Source organism: Leucoraja erinacea, chromosome 8 (genome assembly GCF_028641065.1).
Source record: "Leucoraja erinacea ecotype New England chromosome 8, Leri_hhj_1, whole genome shotgun sequence".
In the NCBI taxonomy this organism is placed as follows: Eukaryota; Metazoa; Chordata; class Chondrichthyes; order Rajiformes; family Rajidae; genus Leucoraja; species Leucoraja erinaceus.
Window position 1 is genome coordinate 51,744,535 of NC_073384.1, and position 25,358 is coordinate 51,769,892.

Below are 25,358 nucleotides of genomic sequence, written 5' to 3' on the forward strand. Positions count from 1 at the left end.
TTTCCATCTCACTCTCACACTTAGCTATCTGTATCCAGCCTCGAACACATGTTCCATTGAAGCCCAACAAAAGCTTGAAGAGCAGATTATCATCTTCCATCTAGGCACATCACAGTTTTCTAGACTCAATCATGAATCCAGTAATTTAAGGCAACTCACTTTTACCGTTTATATCCAAATTGGTCAATTCTGTTGCGTGTAATCTTTTCTCTTTCCAGAGATGTTGCTTGACCTGCTAGGTATTTCCAGAATTTAGCTTATAGTTTCAAGTTTCAGTTCAGGCTTGCATTTGACTTGCCCCTTTGTCTGTTTTCTCTTTCTAATCACTCTCTAAACTGGGTGTCCCTGGCCTCCTTTTGTCAGAGATATTCCCTTTGTCCTATCTAAAGGTCCTGTCCCATTTGGGCGACCTAATCCGCGAGTCCAGAAGAGTGGCTTTGACCTTCAAGTTAGAGGGCACTCTCCTGGAAAGCCTCGAGCTGGATGGACTGGCCGCGTTGAAACTGCGAGGTGGATCGACTGAACAGCGAGCTGCATCTACCGACTGCGCACACAGGCACACACACACAAACACATCGCGAGGGTGGGGGCAAGGGAAAGCGGAGGAGCGCTGTCTGCGCGATGAAAAGGAAGGTAAACGGCTGCCACAGAGTCCTTTAGAGAGCTCGGAGGGGTGGACGAAAAAAGGCGGAGAGAAGGGGGAGAAAAGGGGGAGGAGAAGGGGAGAGAAGGAGTGGAGACACTTTTACGAAGTATAATAAAGTTTAGTGGGCATTTTACCTACCGGTAGGTCTTCCTAGGTCGTGAAACTCCAATGAGCCAATCAAAATGCCTGGTCAGCGAAGGAGATGGCCTACAGTTGCCCTCGACTGCCTGTAACTAAGAAACGACCCCACTCCACTGCACTACGAGTGAAAAAGAACCATGCCGACCAAATTTAATCGCGGAAAATGTTTCAATATCCTGAAAATTTTTCCGCGACCTAGCTCAGGCCGCGAGTAGGCGGGAACCTCTCTCGAGCATGAAGGAGAGTTCCAGCCACCTCGGACGACATCCTAGGACCTCGTGTCGACCATGCTGCGAGTTTGAGTCCAGGGCAAACTCTTCTAAACTCGCAACTTATGTCGCCCAAGTGGGACAGGCCCTTAACTTTCCCTCACTTTCCCAGTTCTGATGAAAGGTTGTCAATCTGAAATTTTAACTCTGTTTTTCTTTCCATAGACGCCGCCTGCCCTGTCCAAATGTTCTGTTTTTATTTTAGGTTTCCGGCACCCAGAGCTTTTGACTTTCATGGCTGAGTTGGTTAGAAACTCTATCTAGGTCACTGTGCTAAAAGGTCAGCATAGTGGCCACTCTATGTTACATTCCACTTCTGAAATTTCAATTCATTGATTTCAGTGGATTTTGACAATTTACAGTTAGTTCTGGCGATCATGGAAACATTTTGAACAAAGTAACTTTAAGCAAATTGCTAACATAATTGGTCAATTGGTAAAAATGTGATTTCTTACGTCTTCAATAGGACAAAGGACATTTATTGTCACATACACCAATTTGAGTTACCATGAAGTGAAATTTGAGTTACCATACAGCACACAAATAAGATAAACACAACACTATAGAATTTAACATTAAACATAAAACATCCCCCCAAAGCGGAATCAACGTTACCCACTGTGAGGGAAGGCAACAAAGTTTAGTCCTCTCCTCTTGTTCACCCGTGGTCGGGGCCTATTGAGGCCTTCGCAGTCGATGCAACAGCGGGCGGCCCGATGTTTCAGGCTAACTAGTTTGGGGTATACAGTTGAAAATGTTTACTTATCTGAGTGTAATTTCTTTCACTAGCTCTCATCTGTTCTACCTAGTTATTGATCCATTTTTTAATCATGATTTTAAAATAATTTATACTTGGTGCTTTATATTGCTTATTTTAAACTTTCTACATGAGAACTATTTATTTATTTATATATTTTATTATTTATTTCGAACGGAATAAAAGAATAAAAAGCAAATGTGAAACCATACAAAAAAACAAAACAAAAATATTTATAAAGTATCATAAACAATATCTATAAATAAATGAAATCATGTGTCCGAAAAGGAGCAGGAAGAAGCCAAAGCTTATTAATTCCCACCCCTTATTCAACTGCTTGTAATTATCTTATACAAATTTAGCAGCTATATGTACACCATATGTACACCAGCCACTATATGTACACCAAGTGATTTACATTTGAACACTAATCAAATATTTACAAAACCATAAAAAAAGAAAAAAAGGAAAAGAAAATAAGAAACTATTCTTTTCTGATTAGTTGAGAAGCCTTACTGTTTCACATCTAGCTTACAGATGCCACATACCCATTGTAGAATGCACCACACTGAATCTGGTGTAGGATTAGAACTTGCAATAACCTGCAATAAATGTGGCCGTTTGCATTATGCAGATTGCAATGTCCTTCACTGGTGATTACAAAATCGAGTCCATCAACTGTGCTGTGCAGAAGTACTGAGTTTGTTGGATGCACCATTCTTTACTGTATAATTGAGTATTGAAATTCTACCTCCTTCATTGCAAACATGCTGTGACATTTCTGATAGCATTTCTCTTTCAGCCTGCATCAACAGAAACATTTAATGATGTGAATAAAGCCTGTCATTCATATCCCTCCTGTTTGTGGAATTTTGTGATGAGTGAAGCTTCATTTTTTGTTTGCATATAAATGGTCTTCATACTCCTAAGTAAATTATGGTGTAGGGCATTTTTGAAAGTCACTTTACATTTCATTCTTTGAACTGATATATGTGACAAATCTCTTCAGCCCACAAGCAACTCTGTGGGTGATAAACATAGCTTCTTTGGTCCACTGTGACTAGCTCACCATCATGCCCATCAATACTAATCCCACGTGCTTGCAATAATTTCATATCTGTCTATGCCCTACTCATTGTCTTACATAACAATTGCATTACGAATGTATAACCTGTTTTATATCAGCTCTGATTTTCTTTTCAATTGAAAATAGAAAAGCAAATTGGCATATTTTCCTTGTATCTGAGGTTTTATCACCTTTCCAAGTACAGATAAAAGACTTGGGGACCTTGCTAGAAGATTGGTTTTGGCCGAGAAAGCCTAACTGCTGTCTAGAAAACCAAATGTTCACATTGCTTTCAAGTGGAATACTTACCACTGAAGGTAGAATGAAGCAGCAGCCCAAAACAATATCAAACGCACTGCTGATTCCTACCATTTAGGCTTGAATCTCAGCTTAAAACAGTACCATTTCAGGAGTAAACCCTTTCTTTAAATTTTTTTAAACATTTGGTTAGAATGCTCCCACTGAGCCACGACTGACATTGTTTTATGACAAATGATATTTGTTGCAGTGCATATAAGGGCACATAGATATTATTTTAATGCCTTTTGTTGTTTTTCAGTATCTCCTGAGGCGGTTGGCTTCCTTTCAGCTGTTGGGGTGATTATTATTCTCATGATCCTTCTCTTTCTATACATCAACAAAAGACTATACTTTGAGAATATAGGAGAGTTTCCATGCCTTGATGCAGAATACAGGGCCAACAAAGATTTACCAGACAACACACGTAAGTGCTTTTTCTGAAAGTGGATAATAGTTCATTGTGCTCATAAATAATATAGTATGTGTTAAATAATCTCTTATTCAACTCAATAATTAAAGAACATTGTTGGGAATAGAGTAATCTTCTAATTGCTATTGAATGAAAATTTCATGAATGTTTTTCACAAAGATTTTGGCAACGTTGAGGTAATTTTCAATCCATTCTATTAGAATTCATTCTTTGAATTTAATTCAGCATGACTTTGATTTCATCACAATTATCGACCAGCAATCCTTCATGATATCCAAAAGAATACACAATAGACTTCAGAATTGACCGTTATTTCTTCTCTTTTTCTTTGTAGATTACCACATTTTAGCATAATGCCAGGGATAGATTCCCAAATGTTCAACAATTTTCAAAGATTGGGAAGCAGGATAGGGTTGAATCCTCCCAACTTTGGTGCATCAGTAGATATAAAATAATGAGTTTTCTTCAGATACGGATTGGCCACCAAAATACCTTGGTCATATCACAAAGAAAGAAAATTACACTAAGGTGCTTGAAGCACTTCAAAATGGGTATACAGGCTGTCTGCAAAACACGTTTTTGAGACTAGTTTTCTATGCCACAAATGAATATGCCACATAATGATTTTAGGCTAATTGTTTAAAATGTGCACATATATTTATTGGATGTACATGTCATAATTAAACACTATGCATTTATTTACTAACAGAGGTAAGCTGAAAAGGATGACCAATTTGGCAACGTGATGCATCTGAATGTTTTTTTTCTTTATTGGGGTTAAAAAAAACTGCTTGAATAAATGTCGTTTTTCAAGAGTTTTCAACAAAGCCTGACTTTGCCATCAGTGTCTGCTTTAGTTGAGCAACTTAACAGTGCTGTAGAGGACCTGAGTGATGCAGTTGGGCAGGCTGGGCATAGTGTGGCTGACTCAGTCACAGAGCAGGTAACACACATGTTAAGTGGCTTACGAACAGAAGAAGTATCTCCTGAAGTATGTGATGATACAGCATCTTCAATGAGCAGTTCAGAAGTCAAAGCAACGGACCTGTCTACCGAAGAAAATATAGAAACAAGAAGGAACACAACAAAGAGTGAACTCTACATTAATTCAGGAGAGTTGCAAGATAGTCCAAGGTTTGACGAATCAGAAGTTAAAAACGGAAAAAGCCACAGGCAGTTACTACACCAGTCTTCAGTTGGTTGTTTGGCAGATAATAATTTTGCAAATAAAGAAGATGAAAATGCACTGGTCTGTGAACCAGTGGAACAGATTGCTTCTCCACAATACACAGATATTTCAGATTCTATCGTGGGACAGAACGATATGTACCAACACAAAATATCAAAAACGGATTTTATAGAATCTGAGACATTAAAGGAATCATTCAAGGAAGATATTTACTCTATTCCTGATTGCAATGGTGCTGCACAAATAACTGAGTCTCAAATAATAGATAGAAAGTCCAAAGCATCTGAATGTATGTTAACAAGGGAACATTTTAAGATTAGCAATGATATTGTAGATTGGTCTATAAGTGACAAAGGGAACAGTTCAACCAAGTCAAGCAAGTATAATGTTAAAGCCTTAGATTGTAAAGTGGACAACAATGAACCTTTGGACAAACAGAAAGAGCAGGTATGTGGAAAAGGTGAAGGAAATATGGGAGTTGGCAGACAAAGTATCATGGAAGATCAAAAGAAAGACAATAAAAAGATAAAGCTAAACTGTCAGCTTTCAGAAGCTCAAAAGAGATTGGTCATTGATAAACCAGATCTGTCAGAAAAAGGCTCTAAAAAGCACAAAGAGAACCTTTCAAACAGTAAAAAATCTAGCACTGTTCCGAAAAATGACCTTCAAACTCAAAAAGAACTTAATAATGGAGGAAAAGAAGTACACACCATAATATCAGAAAAATTTAAAAAGATCAAGAAAGAAAAAAAACAGAAAACTTCAGACAAAGGTGAGGAGCATTTTTCCAACTTATCTTCAATATACCTTCAGCCTGATCTACTCTGCTCTCTCATCAAAACTATAAAAAGACATTGGAAGATTGTTTGGAACTATGGCAGCATATCTGAGTTCTCTACTTCACTTTTTTCTATTCTTCAAAAATAACTTTAATAAGGGCATTCTCTTCATATCTCTCTCCATTATCTTGATATTTTACATGGCTTCTTTGAAAAAATATGCATGCAGTTACAAATACCTATGTCTAAAATATTATGTAGGCTAGATTGACAAAAGGCCATGTATAATTTGGTAAGATTTCCTAAAGAACTTTAAAAAATCATAGAAATAGCTCACCAGTAAAATCAGTATTGAGATTTAAAAAATGCTAGTTGTACTCCTCAATTTATACATACTTATTAATTTTAGGTGAAGGTGCTTTATTAAATATAAATCGGAGCCCAGACTTTGCAATTGTGTTGGTTGTGAAACCATTATCATTCATACTATTGTCCTGAAATTGGCAGTATCCTCTGGCATTTGCACATTTGGGGTGAAATATAGGAATCCAGATGCTGTTTCACTAATTCCCACAGTGTGTTTTGTAACTTCCAGTTAGGCAATCTACATTGAAATAATGACCATGCAAAGTTCAGCTTTCTGCAGTATCCTTGCTGTAAAAATCACACAAACTTTGTTCAGTGAAATGTAACTGAGATTTTAACAATAGACTACGTTATAGTTACTGGGACAAAATCTCTAACATTGCGAAAACTAATCTAAAACTGGTTTTGTATAAGTGGTAACTAATTTGCTAAGATGAATCGCTTAAAATCTCCTTATACAGTGCCACTTCATAATCGCAAGGGTGTCAGCGAATCATTTTAATACTCCTATTATAATACCCACATGTGTGTATAATACCCACAAGTGAAACTAACATTTTTGTAATTTTGAACCTCTTATATTTATACGGTACATACACAAGTAGTTTGAAGATATTTTCCCATTTTTTCCATTTAATCTCTATTGCTGTATCCCACATTTACAATTTGTAGAACAGATCCCAGTGCTGGAGTACTGATCATTTTCCAAAATCTATTATTCCCTCCTTCTTATTGTTTTTGTCAGAGAGACTTTCACAAACACAGGTTGTTACATTTTGCTGAGAATAACTGCTCCCCATGAATCTGGAATAAAGTGCGCAATAACTTGAAGGATATGATAATACTAGCTCCAAAGGCCAAAGCCATTTATATAGCGAGGTGCATTACATCAAGGTTGTACTGAATTTAAAAATATTTTTATTCGTTTTTAGAAGTTTATGAATTTGCTACAGATATTGTATTCTATCCATTTGTCCAAGTTTAATTTTGTCTTACTTAAATTATACTAAAAGTATGAAGCTTAGAACTGTAATGCTCTTCATTTACTGATAGTCAGAATTCGTAAATCTAATTTTGCAGTTCAGCCAGCTTAAGGGCATCACAGATGTTAGACACGAGGAATCTGTCACAAAAGACCACATAGCAACTTTTAACAGGTTAAAAGGAACGCATTCAGCACATCAAGTCCATATCCTTCCCAGCAGAACAACTCCATCAGTCCCACTTTCTTCCTGTAGCCCTGCAATTTATTCACACTCACATGCCCGTTTACCTAAATCTAAGGGGTAAGTTTATAGACATCACACAGTACACTTGCTTTGCGATGGTATAAATCTATACATAGCATGCAAATTCCATAGATGAGATAGTAACCCAGATTAGGATCAAACCTACTGTAGGTCTTGAAGCCGTGAGGAAGCAGCAGCAGGTACTGCACCAACATGCTCCATTAATTGCAAAAGACAAAATCTATATCATTAAAAAATTGTAGTAGTTTACTTTCATGTGAATAGGAAAAGTTCAAAGGGATATCAGCGGGTGCAGCAGCATCTATGGAGCGAAGGAAATAGGCAAAATCGGGCCGAAACCCTTCTTCAGAACGTGGTTTCGGCCCGAAACGTTGACTATTTCCTTCGCTCCATAGATGCTGCTGCACCCGCTGAGTTTCTCCAGCTTTTTTGTGTACCTTCGATTCTCCAGCATCTAGTTCCCTCTTAAACTCTATCAATGCGGGCAAATGGGACTAGGGATGGGCTTTTCAGTTGGGCCATATGCCAGTTTCCATGCTGTGATCATACTCTATCAATTGCTAATGCTTTTCATTATCCACTTTACATGGAATGTTTGCATTTTTCAGGAAGTTTGGATTGAAGTCTCGGTTTTATTCAATACACTTTGCCTATTAAGTTGATTAAATGTCCGTTATGCATTAAAAACGTCAGATGGGTTGCAGCTTATTATTACAAAATATTACAAAATTACAAAATATTACAAAATTGCTACTCGGGCTATGCAGCACCTATAAAACATATTGAATGTGTTGTGATTGGAAAGTGTATAATGTTAGATGTGAGATCTTCCAATGGCACTTAATACGTTGGTCTATGATACAGACGTACATTCTTAGACGATATAAAACTATTTTAGTTATTATTCAAATTGTTATTGTTTTGTCAGAGTAACATTCCACAATTTCTTCCTGGTTGATTGTGTAAAACACTTAGTAATTAATGGCAGTTCTGCCTCTGAGATTTGCTTCCATTGTTAATATTAATAATGTAACGTCTGTAACTTCAATATGGCTAAACAAGGGCTGTAGACATCAATTCCCAAGATAGCATTTGCCTTCATCAGATAAATCGTAACAGGTAAATCTGATATTGTGCAGTAGTGATAACATTAGTTATAATTTTGTTTTTGCATCATTGTTACAGATTGGCACATCCTTCCAGCATATCCCTGCAATTACAGGTTAAAGATTGTGTAATGTAACGCTTTGGAAGTTTTTCTAACATATACTTGCTGGACAATGAGTAGCAATGTGCTTTTTATGTAAAATATAAATGTTGTATGATAATGCATTCATTTTGCCTAGAAAATAAAACAGTAAAACAATAAATCAGGTTGAAAAAAACACACATGTAGTGGTACCTACCGGTGCCTGTGGGTAGTCGAACCCTGCGGTTGGCTACCTCGGACACGTGACCGTGGGGAGGGGTTTGTTTTGTGCGTTTTTCTGGGCAAGCCCATTGATTCTGTTCACCACCTTGTGGTAGTAGCCCTGTATTTAGCTGTCTCAAGATTATCGTTGTTTTCACCTTACTTTCGTAATAAAGTTCTTTGGAAATCAACCTGCCGTCTCGACTTGCTAAACACCAAGCAATATAAATGATGTAATGGAACATAGTTGCCAGTATAAATTTGATACCTTAAGAAATAAATCAAATGGTTGAATTTGCTGGTACTGTTTGAGTTCTTTATTTATAGCAGGTGGCTAACAAAATTGGCAGCTATTTGTACCTATCTTTATTTATCTTGATCAACATTGCTTACAGATGGTAGGTAGTTAAGCAACTCAGTGAAGTGAGATGGATGTTTTGTGGCTCTAAGTATTTTAATATGCAATTAATATCTGATGTAATGTATGCAAGACTTATGATTATGTAGATTTACACACTTATTTTTCTCCTGTGTTTCTGACTCCATGGACCTGAAAAACAGGAGGGGTCATATATATATACACATCAGGATAGTTTGTGGGTACCTTTGATCTTTCTTCAAGCTGGAACCTAATTGTCCTGTATCGCACCATCAGTCTACCGTCATACTCATTCTCAGTGACTTAAAATGAGATTTTAGGCGTAATATTTAATTTTCATCTGGAGAAGCATCATAGTTTTCTCTTCCATTTTCTTCTAGATTTTTCCCTTAATATTTTATTCCTTCTATTATCCTCAGAGTTGTTCTTCAGTCTTTTCTAAAAGTGAGGTCAAATGTCATATGATACAATTTTACCATAAATATATATTTACCTTTTAATAAACACTCAGGGAGGTCATACTCTCCTGTTGAGCCCCAACGCCAGCGGAAGTTAGAGGAACAGATATGCAGCCAGCTTACTGAAAAATGCAAAAGCAACAAGATTGTTGTAGTATGCAGGTTTAACATCCCCAATATTGACTGGGATTTACCTAGTATAAAAGGCTCAGATGGAGCAGAATTTGTTAGGTGTATCCAAGAGGACTTCCTAAAGCAGTCCAATGCATGGAAGGACCATACTGAACCTGTTACTGAGTAATGAGCATGGCCAGGTGACTGGCGACTGATGTTTCAGCGGAAGAGCATGGGAAGAGCGGGGATAGTGATTACAACTCCATAAGATTTAAAAATGTTTTGAAAAGGGATGACCCTGGACCTTCGGGAAGGTATTAAATTGAAGTACGTCAGATTACAAGGTTATGAGGCAGGTGCTAGGGAAAGTAAATTGGGAGCAATTGTTGTTGTTGGATAGTCTGACATGTGGGATTTGTTTTAAGGCCAGTTGATTAAAATTCAGGAACGGTATGTAAAAGGGAAGGAGGAGAGATGAGGATGGTAAGGTAAAGGAGACCTTGGATGACCAATGTGATAGTAAACTTGGTCAAAAAGGAAAAGGAAATGTATGTAAGGTTCAAGAAGATAAAATCAGACAGAGCCTTTGGGGAATATAAAGCAAGGAGGAAATAAGCGGCTGATTAAAAGCACCAAAAGGTGCCACAAAATGGCTTTGACGAATCGGATTAAAGAAAATCTCACTGCTTTTTATACATACATGAAAAATAAGAGGGGCGGTATGGTGGCGCAGCGGTAGAGTTGATGCCTTACAGTGCTTGCAGCGCCAGAGATCCGTGTTCGATCCTGACTATGGGAGCTGTCTGTACGGAGTTTGTACATTCTCCCCATGACTCCAAAGACGTACAGATTTGTAGGTTAATTGGCTTGGTATAAGTGTAAATTGTCCCTATGTGTAGGATAGTGTCAATGTGCGGGGATCGCTGATTCGTTTGGCCAAAGGGCCTGTTTCCGTGTTATATTTCTAAAAAAAAGAGGGAAACCAGGGAGGTAGGGCCACTCAAGAATAAATATAAGATTTGTGCTTGGAGTCAGTATGTAGATGAGCTGCAAAATGAGTACTTTGTGTCTGTATTCTCAAAGGAGATAAGTGTGGAGATTATTAATATGCAAGAGCAATTTGAGATCAAGAAGGAGATTGTGTTTGGGCTGTTGAAGGACATTAAGGTGGATAAATAGCCTGGGCCTGATGGGATCCATTCTAGGTTACTATGAGAAACAAGAGAGGAAATTGCAGGGGCCTTTGCCATTTAACATAAGAATAAACAAATCATGATGCAGCTCTTTTAGGCTTTGGTTAGGCCATATTTGGTGTATTGTCTGCAATTCTGTTCACCCCTTTACAGGAATGATGTAGTAGGATGCAGCGGAGGCTTACCAGAATGCTTCCTAGATTAAGGGGTATTAGCTACAATGAGAGGTTAGACAAACTTGAATTGTTTTCTGTAGAATGCCAGAGATTGAGGGGAGACAAGGTAGCAGAATAGAAGATTATGTGAGGCATAGATACGAAAGACAGTCAGACCCTTTATCCTAGGGTGGAAATGTCAAAGACTGGTGAGCATTGCTTTAAAGTGAGAGGGGCTATGTTTAAAGGAGATGTGCGGGACTTTTTTAATTACCCAGAGCATGGCAAGTGCCTGGAATGCGCTGCCAGGAGCAGTGATGGGGATAGATATGATATTGGTGTTTAAGAGGTTTTTAGATAGGTACAGGGAATGAAGGGATATGGATCATGTGTAGGCAGTTGAGATTAATTTATCTTGGCATTATGTTTGGACAAATCATTGTGGACCAAAGGGCCTGTTCTTTTCTGTGCTGCACCTTTCTATGTTCTTTATATAGTTCCAAGTTTGTATTGTCATGATTAATTAATATGTGATTCTCTACTTATGTTTGTAAGTTCTATAAGAATGCAATTACATTTCCTTTGCAGTATTGGTGAAGGTTTGTATCACAAAAAAAATAATTACAGGTGCTGCTCTGTGTATTTCTGACATTTTCTCTTTTTTGTTTTCAATTTCCCCTTGTCTGCTGGAATCATTTGGTGATATATTTCAAAAGATTTAGTAAAAGGTTGCCAAGTTGTTTCTACATATTTGATATTCTCATTGGAAGGAAATACCTGAATACCGGGAATCTCAAAAACAAGCGACGTCTAATTACATACAGTTAAATGCAAACAGCCTTATTTAAAATGTAATAAGAAGGATGAAATTAGATTAATTTAAACCAGCATGTACAGGTAATTATAGCAAGGAACAGACACTGAAAATAATGAACATAAATGCAATGAACAACTGCCATATTTATGATTTAGAAATCCAGGCATATATAATCAGCAAGGAAATATTTGTTAGGCAGGATACCAAACCATTATTGATATCTTCTTTACTCGATGTTTTACTGTTAATTTTTTTTCCTGAGATATTTCTCTAGATTGTCAGTTAATTTTCTGAATTTGCCTATAACCACAAATAATTTAAGTACATGGTTATAATTTGAATGTCATTCTCAAATTAATGGTATTATTTCAGGCTCTAATTCTATAAAAGATAGTGTCATTTGTCATTAATTACTATAATCCATTCTTCCTTTTAATGGCATTTGATAGAAAATAAAGAAATTTACTGAATATGGATACAAAATAGTCTTTAATTTTACTTTCTCAAATTAAACTATAATTTGTGTCCTCTGATTCATTGTTATTACTTACAAATAGAAATGACAAGCTCTATTTACTTTTCATAAGGTGCAAAGTTGTCAAGCAGAAACATCGTTTTTAGTGTTTCATTTCACAATAGATTATTAATATCAAGTGAAGAACAATATAATAGCGCAAGTATTACGGTGTCCCAAAATCATTGGCCATCCGTTCCGATACCGCATTGTTTGTTCCCCAATCAGAGTCCTCGTTGTATGGCTCAGCTTAGAAGAGAAATGTCTCAGCTCAAACTGCATTTTAACTGCAACAGAGTCTCTACAAATTGAACAGCTATCAATAACATTATTGTTTCTGGAGCAAGGAAACTTCTTTAACAATTACAAATGCAAAGGAAATCTGGGAATATTGTAAGATTGTAATTCACTGGGCATAATGAAAAATATTGTAAAGGTATGTATTTTTGAAAACTGCTTATACTTAAAAAACTCATAAGCATAATAAAACATTAAACATCTTGAGGATAAACATTTTTGAGGATAAGCTTTTTCAAGGATGTACTGATGACAAACAAACCTTGCAATAACCAATGCATAGTCTTATAACATTACTGCATGTGATTTTTTATTTGTTGTAGTTTGAAAATTGTGGGCAATATCCTGCAGTTTTCTGTTAGTCACCTGCAATGGGTAAGGTTCTCGTTAGCCCATTAGCCCAGTGACCTCAGGATTAAGTTGTGCTGTTCAGTGTCCATCTGCACATTTAAGCAGTATTTCATCCTTAATGACAATAATGATGGAAGAGAAGTGAACAGAATAAAACAAAGATACTTGAAATTTTTGGCAGGTCATTTCCAAGTTACACCTAGGAGCGGGGTTCTTAATGTTCATTTAGCAAAAATTGTGGTTCATCTAATTGTTAAAAGATTTTAGCAAGGCAGACTGGTCACTGGTCAGATTTACTAGAATGTTGCCTGGGTTTCAGCAACTAAGTTACAGAGAAAGGTTGAACAAGTTAGGGCTTTATTCTTTGGAGCGCAGAAGGTTAAGGGGGGACTTGATAGAGGTTTTTTAAATGATGAGAGGGATAGACAGAGTTGACGTGGAAAAGCTTTTCCCACTGAGAGTAGGGAAGATTCAAACAAGGGGACATGACTTGAGAATTAAGGGACTGAAGTTTAGGGTAACATGAGGGGGAACTTCTTTACTCAGAGAGTGGTAGCTGTGTGGAATGAGCTTCCAGTGAAGGTGGTGGAGGCAGGTTCGTTTTTATCATTTAAAAATAAATTGGATAGTTATATGGATGGGAAGGGAATGGAGGGTTATGGTCTGAGCGCAGGTATATGGGACTAGGGGAGATTATGTGTTCGGCACGGACTAGAAGGGTCGAGATGGCCTGTTTCCATGCTGTAATTGTTATATGGTTATATATGGTTACTGAGAGGCTGTGTAGCAGCCTCAAGACAGTTGAGAAGTAGACGACTGTAGAAACCTTTGACATGCCTTTAGAGTCCAGGGATGAGAAGCAGCATCATGCATAAAAACGGAGGGAGGAGCCGTCGTTTTGGTTGTTTTCCTGGAATTTTGTTCCTCAACTACGGAACGCATTGGAAATTCACTCCGAATACATCTATTTATAATCTTAATTAGGATTTGGTCCAGTCTAGTAATATGATTATCAATGGCATGTGAATTATTTTTCAAAGGAGCTGAACAAGACTGTTAAAAAAAGCTTGAAAAAATGCATGAGAATTCAGCCAAGACTGTGAATAAATGAAAATGCTGAAGATCATCATAATGGACAGCCAATTTGTCCTTATCATTCTGGTGTGTCTGGTTGAATGTCTGATGCTTACTATCATTGTTGTGTTGACCAGATAACAACTATGGTGATGGAGAGCACCATGGTTCCTCATCAGACAGTGAAGATGAGGTGCTTGGCAAATACCACGAGGCTTTGTCCAAAATACAGATCGTATCTGGTGCAGCATCAGACAGCAGACACCATCAGAAAGGTTATATGTGGGAATCCAGACTCAAGTATAGTCCCCTGTCAGCTGAATATGATGGCTACAGCAGTGAGGCATCTGCAGATGAAGGTAAGATGAATTAATGGATCTCATGGTTTACAGGTAAAAACTAAAGTATTGAGATATATGCTGCTTCAGATGCATGCTTGCTCAATAAACTTTAGAAAACTTGTAGTTTTACCTGTCGGATAGGTCGGATAAATATAACGTTATATCTTGTTTATATAACTCAATAATGTGATGTCAGTAGTACATAGTTTTGTGACAAATCGCTCTTCCACCTCTGTAAAAAAAGTGCTAAATGTGCATGTGGCAATGTTTGAAACAGGATCATGTTCTGTACGATTGTTTGTCATTGAACCTTTAAGTTTTGACAAATAGATGATTATTACATATTTTTCATACTATTTTTTTGAAAAAATATTAAACTATCTGTGTTGTTTTTAAAATGATGTTCTCTTCATATAGTAGTGCAGTACAGTTCAAAATATTTCATATTTTCTAATTGAAGGATACTCAACAACATATTTAAAAAATCAATTAAGTATTCTGTTTAAAGTAAGAGAGTGACATCAAATTAGATTGCTTTAATTGCTACTAGAGTTTAAAAAAATGTGAGTTTATTGATGAGTTGACTGATTTTAGTTTGGCTTCATAACCTTACAAAAACAGTAAGCTTGCAGCAAGAATTGAAGTGGGCAGATGACAAACTGACCTGGTCATTGTAACATGAGACTCAGTTTCCTGAACCTCATCAGTCAGTGTGCCTGTCAGTCACAAGCTTGAAGCTAATGGAAAGTAACCTGATCCAGAATATAATCACAGCTGGATTGATGTTGCTGCTAGAAAACACAGAAATTTTATGTTACACATACTTGAATAAGTTGAGGAATTCAAGTTTAGGGAGGACTTTGCAATCAGGACTGGGGTGTCGCATGGGGTGGGAGAAACATGTTTTGGTCTCTTCCTTGGGGGGATGCGACTTTTTTTCTGTCGTATTCCCCATCCCCGTCTCCGTCTGCGCCGAAGCCTAATGGTGGAGCTGGCGGCCTTTGAGCTGTGGCGGTGGCAGCGGCAGCGGAGACCCGACTCGGCCCCGGAGCTGTGGCGGCGGCAGAAGCGGAGACCAGACTCGGCCCTGAAGCTGTGGCGGCAGCAGCGGCAGCAACAACGGCAGCGAAGACCCCTACTCGGCCCCGAAGCTGTGGCGGCGGCGGCGGCAGCAGCAGCAGAGACCCGATTCTGCCCCGGAGCTGTGGCGGCGGCAGCGGCAGCGGAGACCCGACTCGGCCCTGGAGCTGTGGCAGTGGCAGCGGAGACCCGACTCGGCCCCGAAGCTGTGGCGGCGGCGGCAGCAACAGCGGACCCGATTCTGCCCCGGGGCTGTAGCGGCGGCAGCGGCAGCAGAGACCCGATTCTGCCCCGGAGCTGTAGCGGCGGCAGTGGCAGCGGAGACCCGACTCGGCCCCGAAGCTGTGGCGGTGGCAGCAGCAGCGGCAGCGGAGACCCGATTCTGCCCCGGAGCTGTAGCGGTGGCAGCGGCAGCGGAGACCCGACTCGGCCCTGGAGCTGTGGCAGCAGCAGCGGAGACCTGACTCGGCCCCGAAGCTGTGGCGGAGGCAGCGGCAGTGGAGACCCGACTCGGCCTCAGAACTGTGGCGGCGGCAGCGGCATCAGCAACGGAGACACGACTCGGCCCCGAAACCGTGGCGGCGGCAGCAGAGACCCGACCCGGCCTCGGAGCTGTGGCGGTGGCAGCGATCACCCACGGAGTTTGAAACGGCCCATACGCGGAGTATGGTTGAGCCGCTGGATTTACCATCACCCGGTGAGGTCACAACATCTGGAGCCTGGATCGCCTCGGCGCAGAGGGAGAACAATAGAGGGAAGAGACAGAGACTTTAAGATTTGGCCTTCCACCACAGTGAGGAGGTGTTTGGTGAACTCACTGTGGTGGATGTTAAATTTGCGTTGAATGTGTGTTTTTGTCATTTTTTATTATATGTATGACTGCAGGGAAACAAAATTTCATTCAGACCGACAGTAAACGAATCTAATCTAATCTAATCTATTATAACTGGGTTAAGTACAATCGATGGTATCCATTTTGCATAGACCAGCAAGGTTAGAATTTATATAAATGTAGGCTGCAGAAGTGAGCTGTTTGGCATCAATTGTTTCAGTACGGAGTACGATCTTTACGATTAATTTTGCAAATCACAAACATTTTTAGGGCATCAGCATGTGGGCAGAGGAAAGGGAATATGCTGAGAAAGCGGAGAATGACATTACGTCTTATCAAATATTAATTTGGTGCCATCACTGCCAAATTGGATCATAGGAATCCGACCAAAGCTATGTGTTAGGCCTTTAAGGAAAACTGGTGTCCATCTAAAGAAAGAATAATAATGAATGTATGCCATTTAAAGGGACTTTAAATTGCAGGCTTGTGGTGACCCATTCAAAGAAGAATTGGCTGTGCAAGATTTGCAATGGCTTGATTATTGTTGGAATATGAGAAGTTATTCGTGTGGCTAGATTATTGTTGGAATATGAGATGTTATTCATGTGGCAAGACATGGCATTCTTGGTATCTGTACCTCAGGTCTCCAGCCAGAAAGGAGGGGGACCCTCCTTTATTGAGGTAATGGAGGCTTCCTACTTGAGGCAATCAAAGCAATTACATGGTTTTACAGAATTTCATTGCTGGCAATGAATGGAGACATTGGCCTAAACACATATTTATTCCCTTGAGGGCTCCGCAGAATTGTACGGAAACCAAACAGGATATCATCCGCTTACGTCTAACTTATTCACAGCCATCACCAGAAAAAGATGATGACGAGTGGGACCAAGGAAGAAACTACAATTCCCTTATAAGCTGAGGGGTTGCTTTGCTTGATATATTTCAGTTTTTGCATCACAGCAAAGGCTTGCTGTCTAAAGCATGGGTGGGCCATTCAGTACCTTGGTCCACAGGTGGCTAAAGCCTGTGCATGAGGGAGAAAGTGGCAAAACAAGAGTAATAGAACCATTTGAAATCTTACAGTACAGAATATTAGGATCCTTAGCAATGTTTAAGTTGTCTGAACTGCCCTGTTGCCCGGCAACTAATCAGACTTTGCCCTCCAGCAGCTGTGGACCAGGAAATGGTGTAACACAGAAATGTAAAGAAAGAAGAGGACAAGGAGGGAAGATATGTCTGCAGCTATTGTGGTGCTACAGAGATTAAGTTACTGGACTGCTATCCCGGAGGCCTGACTAACAGTCTAGAAATGCGAGTTCAAATTCTACCAAAGCATCTGAAATTTATTTTTAGCTACTCCTTGTTTATAATAGGCACAGAATTACTGGATTAATGTAAAAATCTTTCAGAGTCACTGATGCCCCAGATGGGAAGGAATCTGGTCTGGTCTAGCTTTGCTACTTTGTGATTCCAGACAAGCAGAATGTTCTCTAAAATAGTTCTGTAAATCATTCCGTTGCAGCATTAGGTTTAGGTCACATGTACTGATGTACTGTGAAAAGCTTTGTTTTGCATACTATCCAATCAAATCAGATAATACTATATATAAATACAATCAAGCTGAATTCAAGTGCAATAGGTAAAGCAAAGGCAAAGTGCAGAATATCGTTTTCAGCATTGTAGTGCAGTAGTTTCAGAGACAAAGTGCATTGTCTGCAGTGGAGTAGAGGTGAATTGGATGGTACCCTAGCTTATGGAAGGACTATTCAGAAGCCTGCCAAGGGGAAGAAGCTGCTCTTGAGTCTGGTGGTGTGTGTTTCAAGCTTCTGCATCTTCTGCCTGATGGGAATGGGGAGAAGGAATGACAACTGTTGGACAGGTATTTGATTATGTTGGCTGCTTTTCCAAGACAGCATGAAGTGCACTGTGGATGGTCAATGGTAGGGAATCTGGCCTGTGTGATGGCTTGGGCAACATTTACAACTCTCCGCAATTTCTTGTAGTCTTGGGCAGAGCGGTTCCCAAGCAAACTGCGATGCAATCCGACACTTTGGTTTGCTATGGAGCATCTGTAGAAGTTTGTAAGAATCATTGGAGACATGCCGAATTTCCTCAAGTCTCCTGAGGAAATAGAGGCGTTGGTGCGCCTTCTTGGCTGTCACTTCAGTGTGGGCGGTGCACAACAGATCATTGGTAATGTTGACTCCAAGGACGTTGAAGCTCCCAACTATTTTCACTTCAGCACCATTGATACTAATTGCAGCATGTTCCCCACCAGGTTCTTGAAGTCAATAACTAACTCCTTCATCTTGCTGATTTTGAGGGAGTGACTTTTGTCCTGACACAATGTTACAAAGTTATCTATGTCTTCCTGTACTCCCATCTCATCATTGTTTGTGTTCTGGCCCACCACTGAGATATCATCTGTAAACTTGTAAATGGAGTTAGAGATAAATTTGGCTGCACACTCATGAGTGTACAGTATATAGAGTATGGTAGAGGACTGTGAAAGTATCCTTGCAGGCCACTGGTTTTGGGAATGATTGTGGAGTATGTGGTGTCATCTGTCCTCACTGATAGTGGTCTGATGAAATTAGCTGCACAATCATGAGTGTATAGGGCATATGAGAATGCATCGTTGCAGCACCGATGTTGAGAATTATTGTGGAGGATGTGATGTCATCTGTCTTCACTGATTCCTAGGTCCAGGAATTTGGAGATGAATGGAGATAGCATTATGATGTTGAAGGTGGAATTCTGGTCAATAAATAGGGGTCTAGCATATGTGTCCTTGGTGTTGTCGAGGTGTTCCAGAGTTTAGGGCCCGGAAGATGACTTCTGCTTTGGATCTGTTGTGATGGTAGGTAAACGGCAGTGGATCAAGGCTCGCTGGAGTTAATGTGCACCATCACCAGTCTCAAAGCACTTCAAGATGGTGGATGTCAGAGCCACTGGATGGTAGTCATTAAGGCATACTACTTAATTTTCTTTGTTAATTGGATGATGATGGAGAAGTGAGAAAAAGGTCTGTGAATGCCTCTGCTTGCTTATCCACCCAGATCCTCAGGATGCAGCCAGGGCTCCATCTAGACCAGTTACTTTCCACGGATGGACTCTCAGGAAGGCCGACCTTGCATCTGCCAAGATAACCATTGGTACAAGAGTGCCCCAGACTAATTTGGTGGGTGACGATCCTCCAAAGAATGCTTTGAACTCATTGGGAAGGGAACTGTTGGTGTCTTCATAGCTGCTATATTGAAGCAGAGAGAAATAAAATGGGACTGGCCGCAAGGCATCAACACAGGTGCCAAATTTGGACACAGCAATGCCTCTTTCCGCCCTATTGAGTTTGGGGATTCCTCCTCAGAAACATCTGGGCCTGTTTTTTAAATTGGGATACTGGTCACAGAATCAAACTTTACAGTCAAACATCACAATCCCTATATCCTGTCCCATCTGCAGGATAGACCCACAAGAAGAGTTGGCTTAGAGTAAATAGGCAAGATGGAGGAGCATGAGAAGTTTTTTGCATCGGTTTTGGCTTCATGAAACCTTATGACATTGAGCCAGACATGAATAAGGAAACCATCTCCTGATTAACAACTCTAATCTTCCCGTAGCTGATGAACCAATACTCCTCCATGTTGATTAATATTTGGAAGAAGCACTGAAGTAGCACAGAATGTAATTGGGTAGAAGATTTCATCACTAAGAATAGATTGGCGGCACCACCACTGTTCGAGGATATGAATATTGAAAGATGGTTTAATTTCTGATGGTCCATTTGGTGGTGTGTGGCATTATATTTTTCAAGTCCTAACATTATGCTTCACAGGAATAAGCCAAATGGTCCAACTTGTGCACACCAATCATGTTACTGAACCGAACTAGCTCCACTTGCCTGAGTCTGAGCCATATCCCTCCAAACCATTCCTATCCATCTGTGTTTTGAATGTCATAATTGTACACACCTCCACCTGTTCCTTTTGCAGCTCATTCCATGTATGCAATACCATCACTGTGAAAAAGCTGCTCATCAGGCCCCTTTTAAATCTTTCCTTCTAATTTAAATGCTCTCTAGTTTTAGAATCCCTTATCCTGGATAAAAGGTTGTGGCTATTCGCCTTATCTATCCATCTCATGATTTTATATACCGATATAAAATTATTCCTCAATATCCTACACTTCAGGGTAAAAAAAATACCCAGTCTATCCAGCCTCTCCTTATAACTTAAACCGTTCAGACCCAGCAGTATACTTGTAAAACTTATTTGCACCCTTTCCAGTTTTATGACATTCTTCCTATAGGATGACTAGAACTGTACACATTACTTCAATGTAGCCTGATCAACCTCTTGTACAGATGTAACACAGCATCTCAACTCCTGTACTCAATATCCTGACTGATGAAGGCAAGTATGCCAAATGCCTTCTTCACCACTCTGTCGCCACCTTCACGGAACTATATGCCTGCACCCCAAAGTTTTCCTCTCCAACAATACTCCCCAGTACCCTACCATTTATTATTTAGGTCCTTCCCTAGTTTGTCTGCCGAAATGCAACACCTGCATTTATCTGAATTAAACTCCTTGGCCTATTGGCCTTGTTAATCAAGATTCCATTTTAATTATAGACAATCTTTTTCACTGTCGACTGTACTGTCAATTTCAGTGTCTGCTTACAACGTAGATTCACATCCAACTTATGAATATAAATAATGAACAACAGTGACCTAGCACCGATCCCTACATCATTTATTATAAGCCTCCAGTCCTCCACCCTTTGTTTCTTACCTTAAGCTAATTTTGATTCCAGTTAGCTAATTCACCCTGGATTCCATGTGATCCAACTGTCCAGATCAGTCTACCATGTGGTACCTTGTCAAAGGCCATGCTAAAGTCCATATGGACAACATCTACCACTCTGCCCTCATCAATCTTCTTCACCTCTTCAAAAAAACTAAATGAAATTGATGAGACAACATTTCGCACACACAAAGGAATTGGTGGGATTTGGCATTTCAAGAAGCATTCTCTACCCTCCCACAAGTTGTGGTTGATATTTCATCCACTAGATGGCCACATTTATATATTTTCCTTCAACTATTTTGCCATCACCATTATTTGATGCTGCAGCATTTTGATGGTGTAGGAGGTCTGAAGGAAAATAAAATCATCAAAGTTAATGTTATATGAATGCACTTGATTTAAGCACGCAAATTCAGTTGAATGTCATATCTTTATGATGCAATCAAGAGAAAATGGAAATGGATTCAAAGGTTTCAAAGGTCTTTTATTGTCACGTGTACCAATTAAGGTACAGTGATATTCGTATTACCATACAGCCATACTAAAAAAAAGCAACAACACACACAACTACATAAAAGTTAACATAAACATCCACCACAGCGGATTCCCCACATTCCTCACTGTGATGGAAGGCAATAAAGTCTAATCTTCTTCCCTCATTTTCTCCCGCGGTCGGGGCAGTCGAACCATCCATTGGGGCAATCGAAGCTCCCGCAGCCGGCGGTCGAAGCTCCCGCGTCGGAGTGATCGAAGCTCCCGCATAGGGGCCGTCAAAGTTCCCCCATCGGGGCAGTCGAAGCTCCTACGGTTGGAGCTCCCGAAGTCAGTCTCTAACCAGAGACTGCAAGTTCCACAATGTTAAAGTCCGCAGGCTCCTGCGCAGTTGGAGCTCCGAGGTCGATCCCCGACAGAGATCACGACTCCACGATGGTAAGTCCGTAGGCTCCGCGGTTGGAGCTCCCGAAGTTGGTCTCCAGCAGAGGCCGTTAACTCCTTGATGTTAGGCCGCATTGTGGATGGAGATACGATACCGAAAAAAATCGCACCTCCGTCGAGGTAAGAGATTTTTTTTTAAAGTTTCCCCCAACCCCCCCACGGTGCCCCCTCTACATAAAACTAGCTAAAGAACACTAAAACATACATTTAACATATACTAAAGAAACAACAGAGAAGGAAGGGATAGACAGGCTGTTGGCGAGGCAGCCATTGCTGGCAACACCCGGTGATAGTCTTTACACACAATCTCCATCAATACTAAACAGGAAAGCCTTTTTGGTTTACCTCTGCAAAGCTTGTAATTCATTTTACTTCAAAACAAACGGATCAAACAGAAAGTGAAGCTTGAGAGCAACAATTCCAGATGTTTTCATTGATAGTTGTCATTTGTCACTGAATGGAGAGAAAATTTGTAATTTATTCATGCACAAGACTTAAGTGTAATATTTTCATAAGCTTATGTTGCAATAACAGACTACTTTAAAATACAAATTAAAAATAAATAGTTTATCATTCCCCAAATGCAAATGGCCAACAATAAAAAATTGTACATTAAGCAATTAAGAGCATATTATAGAAATGCATGTTTCAGTGAAATATTTCTTATTTATCAAGGAAAGATATGTTCAAATATTCTACTTGAAACAAATTTATCATCCACCTTTACACAATACATATTTTACTGTGTTTCAACCAAAATGGTGGCAAACTGTGTTTAGTTTTTGATTTATTTTTTGTCATTGGTAGGTTAGCCTCCCACATCTCTGTGTTACAGTAGTTACCCAACTAGTAAACTGGCAGAGTTGCACAACTCATAGAGCTGCTACCTCATGCTCCAGTGGCCTGGATCCGTGCTCATGGTGCTGTCTATTTGAAATTTGCATGTTCGTTGATGAAAATATAGGGAGAATAGGTTACAGAGAAAAATAGTAGTGAATAGGATTGTTGAGTAGCCTCCTTCTACGCTGTATATATGGAAAGATTGTTGAGATCTTTGTTTTGATGTTTAACCGACTCCCCACTTGGTTTTTATACCATCCAGGACAATGCAGCTCACATCACAGTCGCCATCATCCAATATGTTGATTATATTAACTACTGGCACACCCAAGCTGCAGCGTTATCATCTGCAAAATGCACTGAAGTTAATCATCTAGGCTACTCTGATGGCATTTCTGAAATCTGCAACTGTTACCATTTAACCATATAACCATATAACCATATAACAATTACAGCATGGAAACAGGCCATCTCGGCCCTTCTAGTCCGTGCCAAACACTTACTCTCACCTAGTCCCATCTACCTGCACTCAGACCATAATCCTCCATTCCTTTTCCGTCCATATACCTATCCAATTTATTTTTAAATGATAAAATCGAACCTACCTCCACCACTTCTACTGGAAGCTCATTCCACACAGCTACCACTCTCTGAGTAAAGAAGTTCCCCCTCATGTTACCCTTAAACCTTTGTCCCTTAATTCTCAAATCATGTCCTCTTGTTTGAATCTCCCTCCTCTCAATGGAAAATGCTTATCCACGTCAACTCTGTCTATCCCTCTCATAATTTTACAGACCCCTATCATCCCCCCTTAACCTTCTGCGCTCCAAAGAATAAAGACCTAACTTGTTCAACCTTTCTCTGTAACTTAGGTGCTGAAACCCAGGCAACATTCTAGTAAATCTCCTCTGTACTCTCTCTATTTTGTAGACATATTTCCTATAATTTGGCGACCAAAATTATACACCATACATAGAATTGGCCTCACCAACGCCTTGTACAATTTTAACATTACATCCCAACTTTTATACTCAATGCTCTGATTTATAAGGGCCAGCACACCAAAAGCTTTCTTTACCACCCTATCTACATGAGATTCCACCTTCAGGGAACTATGCACAGTTATTCCTAGATCCCTTTGTTCAACTGCATTCCTCAATTCGCTACCATTTACCATATACGTCCTATTTTGATTTGTCCTGCCAAGATGTAGCACCTCACACATATCAGCATTAAACTTCATCTTTCAGCCCACTCTTCCAAATGGCCTAAATCTCTCTGTAGACTTTGAAAATCTATTTCATTATCCACAACACCACCTATCTTAGTATCATCTGCATACTTACTAATCCAATTTACAACACCATCATCCAGATCATTGATGTATATGACAAACAACAGTGGACCCAACACAGATCCCTGAGGCACCCCACTAGTCACCGGCCTCCAACCTGACAAACAGCCATCCACCCATCCACCATTACTCTCTGGCATCTCCCATTCAGCCACTGTTGAATCCATCTTGCTACACCCCTATTAATACCCAACAATTGAACCTTCTTAACCATCCTTCCATGTGGAACCTTGTCATAGGCCCTACTGAAGTCCATATAGACAACATCCACCATTTTACCCTCATCAATTTCCCTAGTAACCTCTTCAAAAAATTCAAGAAGATTAGTCAAACATGACCTTCCAGGCACAAATCCGTTGACTGTTCCTAATCAGACCCTGTTTAGCCAGATGCTTATATATATATATATTATCTCTAAGTATCCTTTCCATTAAGTTGCCCACCACTGACATCAAACTAACAGGTCTATAATTGCTAGGTTTACTCTTAGAACCCTTTTTAAACAATGGAACAACATGTCCACTTTGAATCTCTAATGGACCAATTTTATCCCTCGTTATCTTTTTGCTATTAATATAGCTGTAGAAACCCTTTGGATTTACTTTCACCTTACTTGCCAAAGCCCTCATCTCTTCTTTTAGCTTTTCTAAATTCTTTCTTAAGATTCTTTTTACATTCTTTATACTCCTCAAGCACCTCATTTACTCCATGCTGCCTATAATTATTGTAGATCTCTCTCGTTTTCTGAACCAAGTGTCCAATTTCCTTTGAAAACCATGGCTCTTTCCAATTATTACTCTTTCCTTTCAACCGAACAGGGACATAAAGATTCTGTACTCTTAAAATGTCACCTTTAAATGTCCTCCATTTCTCCTCTACATCCTTCCCATAAAATAAAATGTCCCAATTCACTCCTTTTAACTCCTTTCACATCTCCTCAAAGTTAGCCTTTCTCCAATCAAAAATCTCAATCCTTGGTCCAGTTCTGACCTTCTCCATAATTATATTGAAACTAATGTTATTGTGATCACTGGACCCGAAGTGCTCCCCAACACATACCTTCGCCACCTGACCTGTCTCATTTCCCAGCAGGAGGTCCAGCACTGTCTTTTCTCTAGTAGGTGCCTTTATGTATTGCTGCAAAAAACTATCCTGCACACATTTTACAAACTCCAAACCATCCAGCCCTTTTACAGAATGTGTTTCCC

General features: G+C 39.7%; 1 protein-coding gene across 3 annotated transcripts in view; it reads left to right on the forward strand.

The window, feature by feature from the left end:
• Positions 1-25,358, forward strand: part of syt14a (synaptotagmin XIVa) — a 132,958-nt gene that overhangs the window by 51,098 nt on the left and 56,502 nt on the right. For 2 of the 3 annotated variants that reach the window (XM_055639699.1, XM_055639698.1), the window contains exons 3-4: positions 3,439-3,603; positions 14,094-14,315. In XM_055639699.1, the coding sequence (XP_055495674.1) occupies positions 3,439-3,603; positions 14,094-14,315 (387 nt within the window). Of the gene's footprint in view, positions 1-3,438; positions 3,604-4,318; positions 5,571-14,093; positions 14,316-25,358 lie in introns of those variants that run through there. The other variant, XM_055639697.1, reaches the window with a different exon arrangement.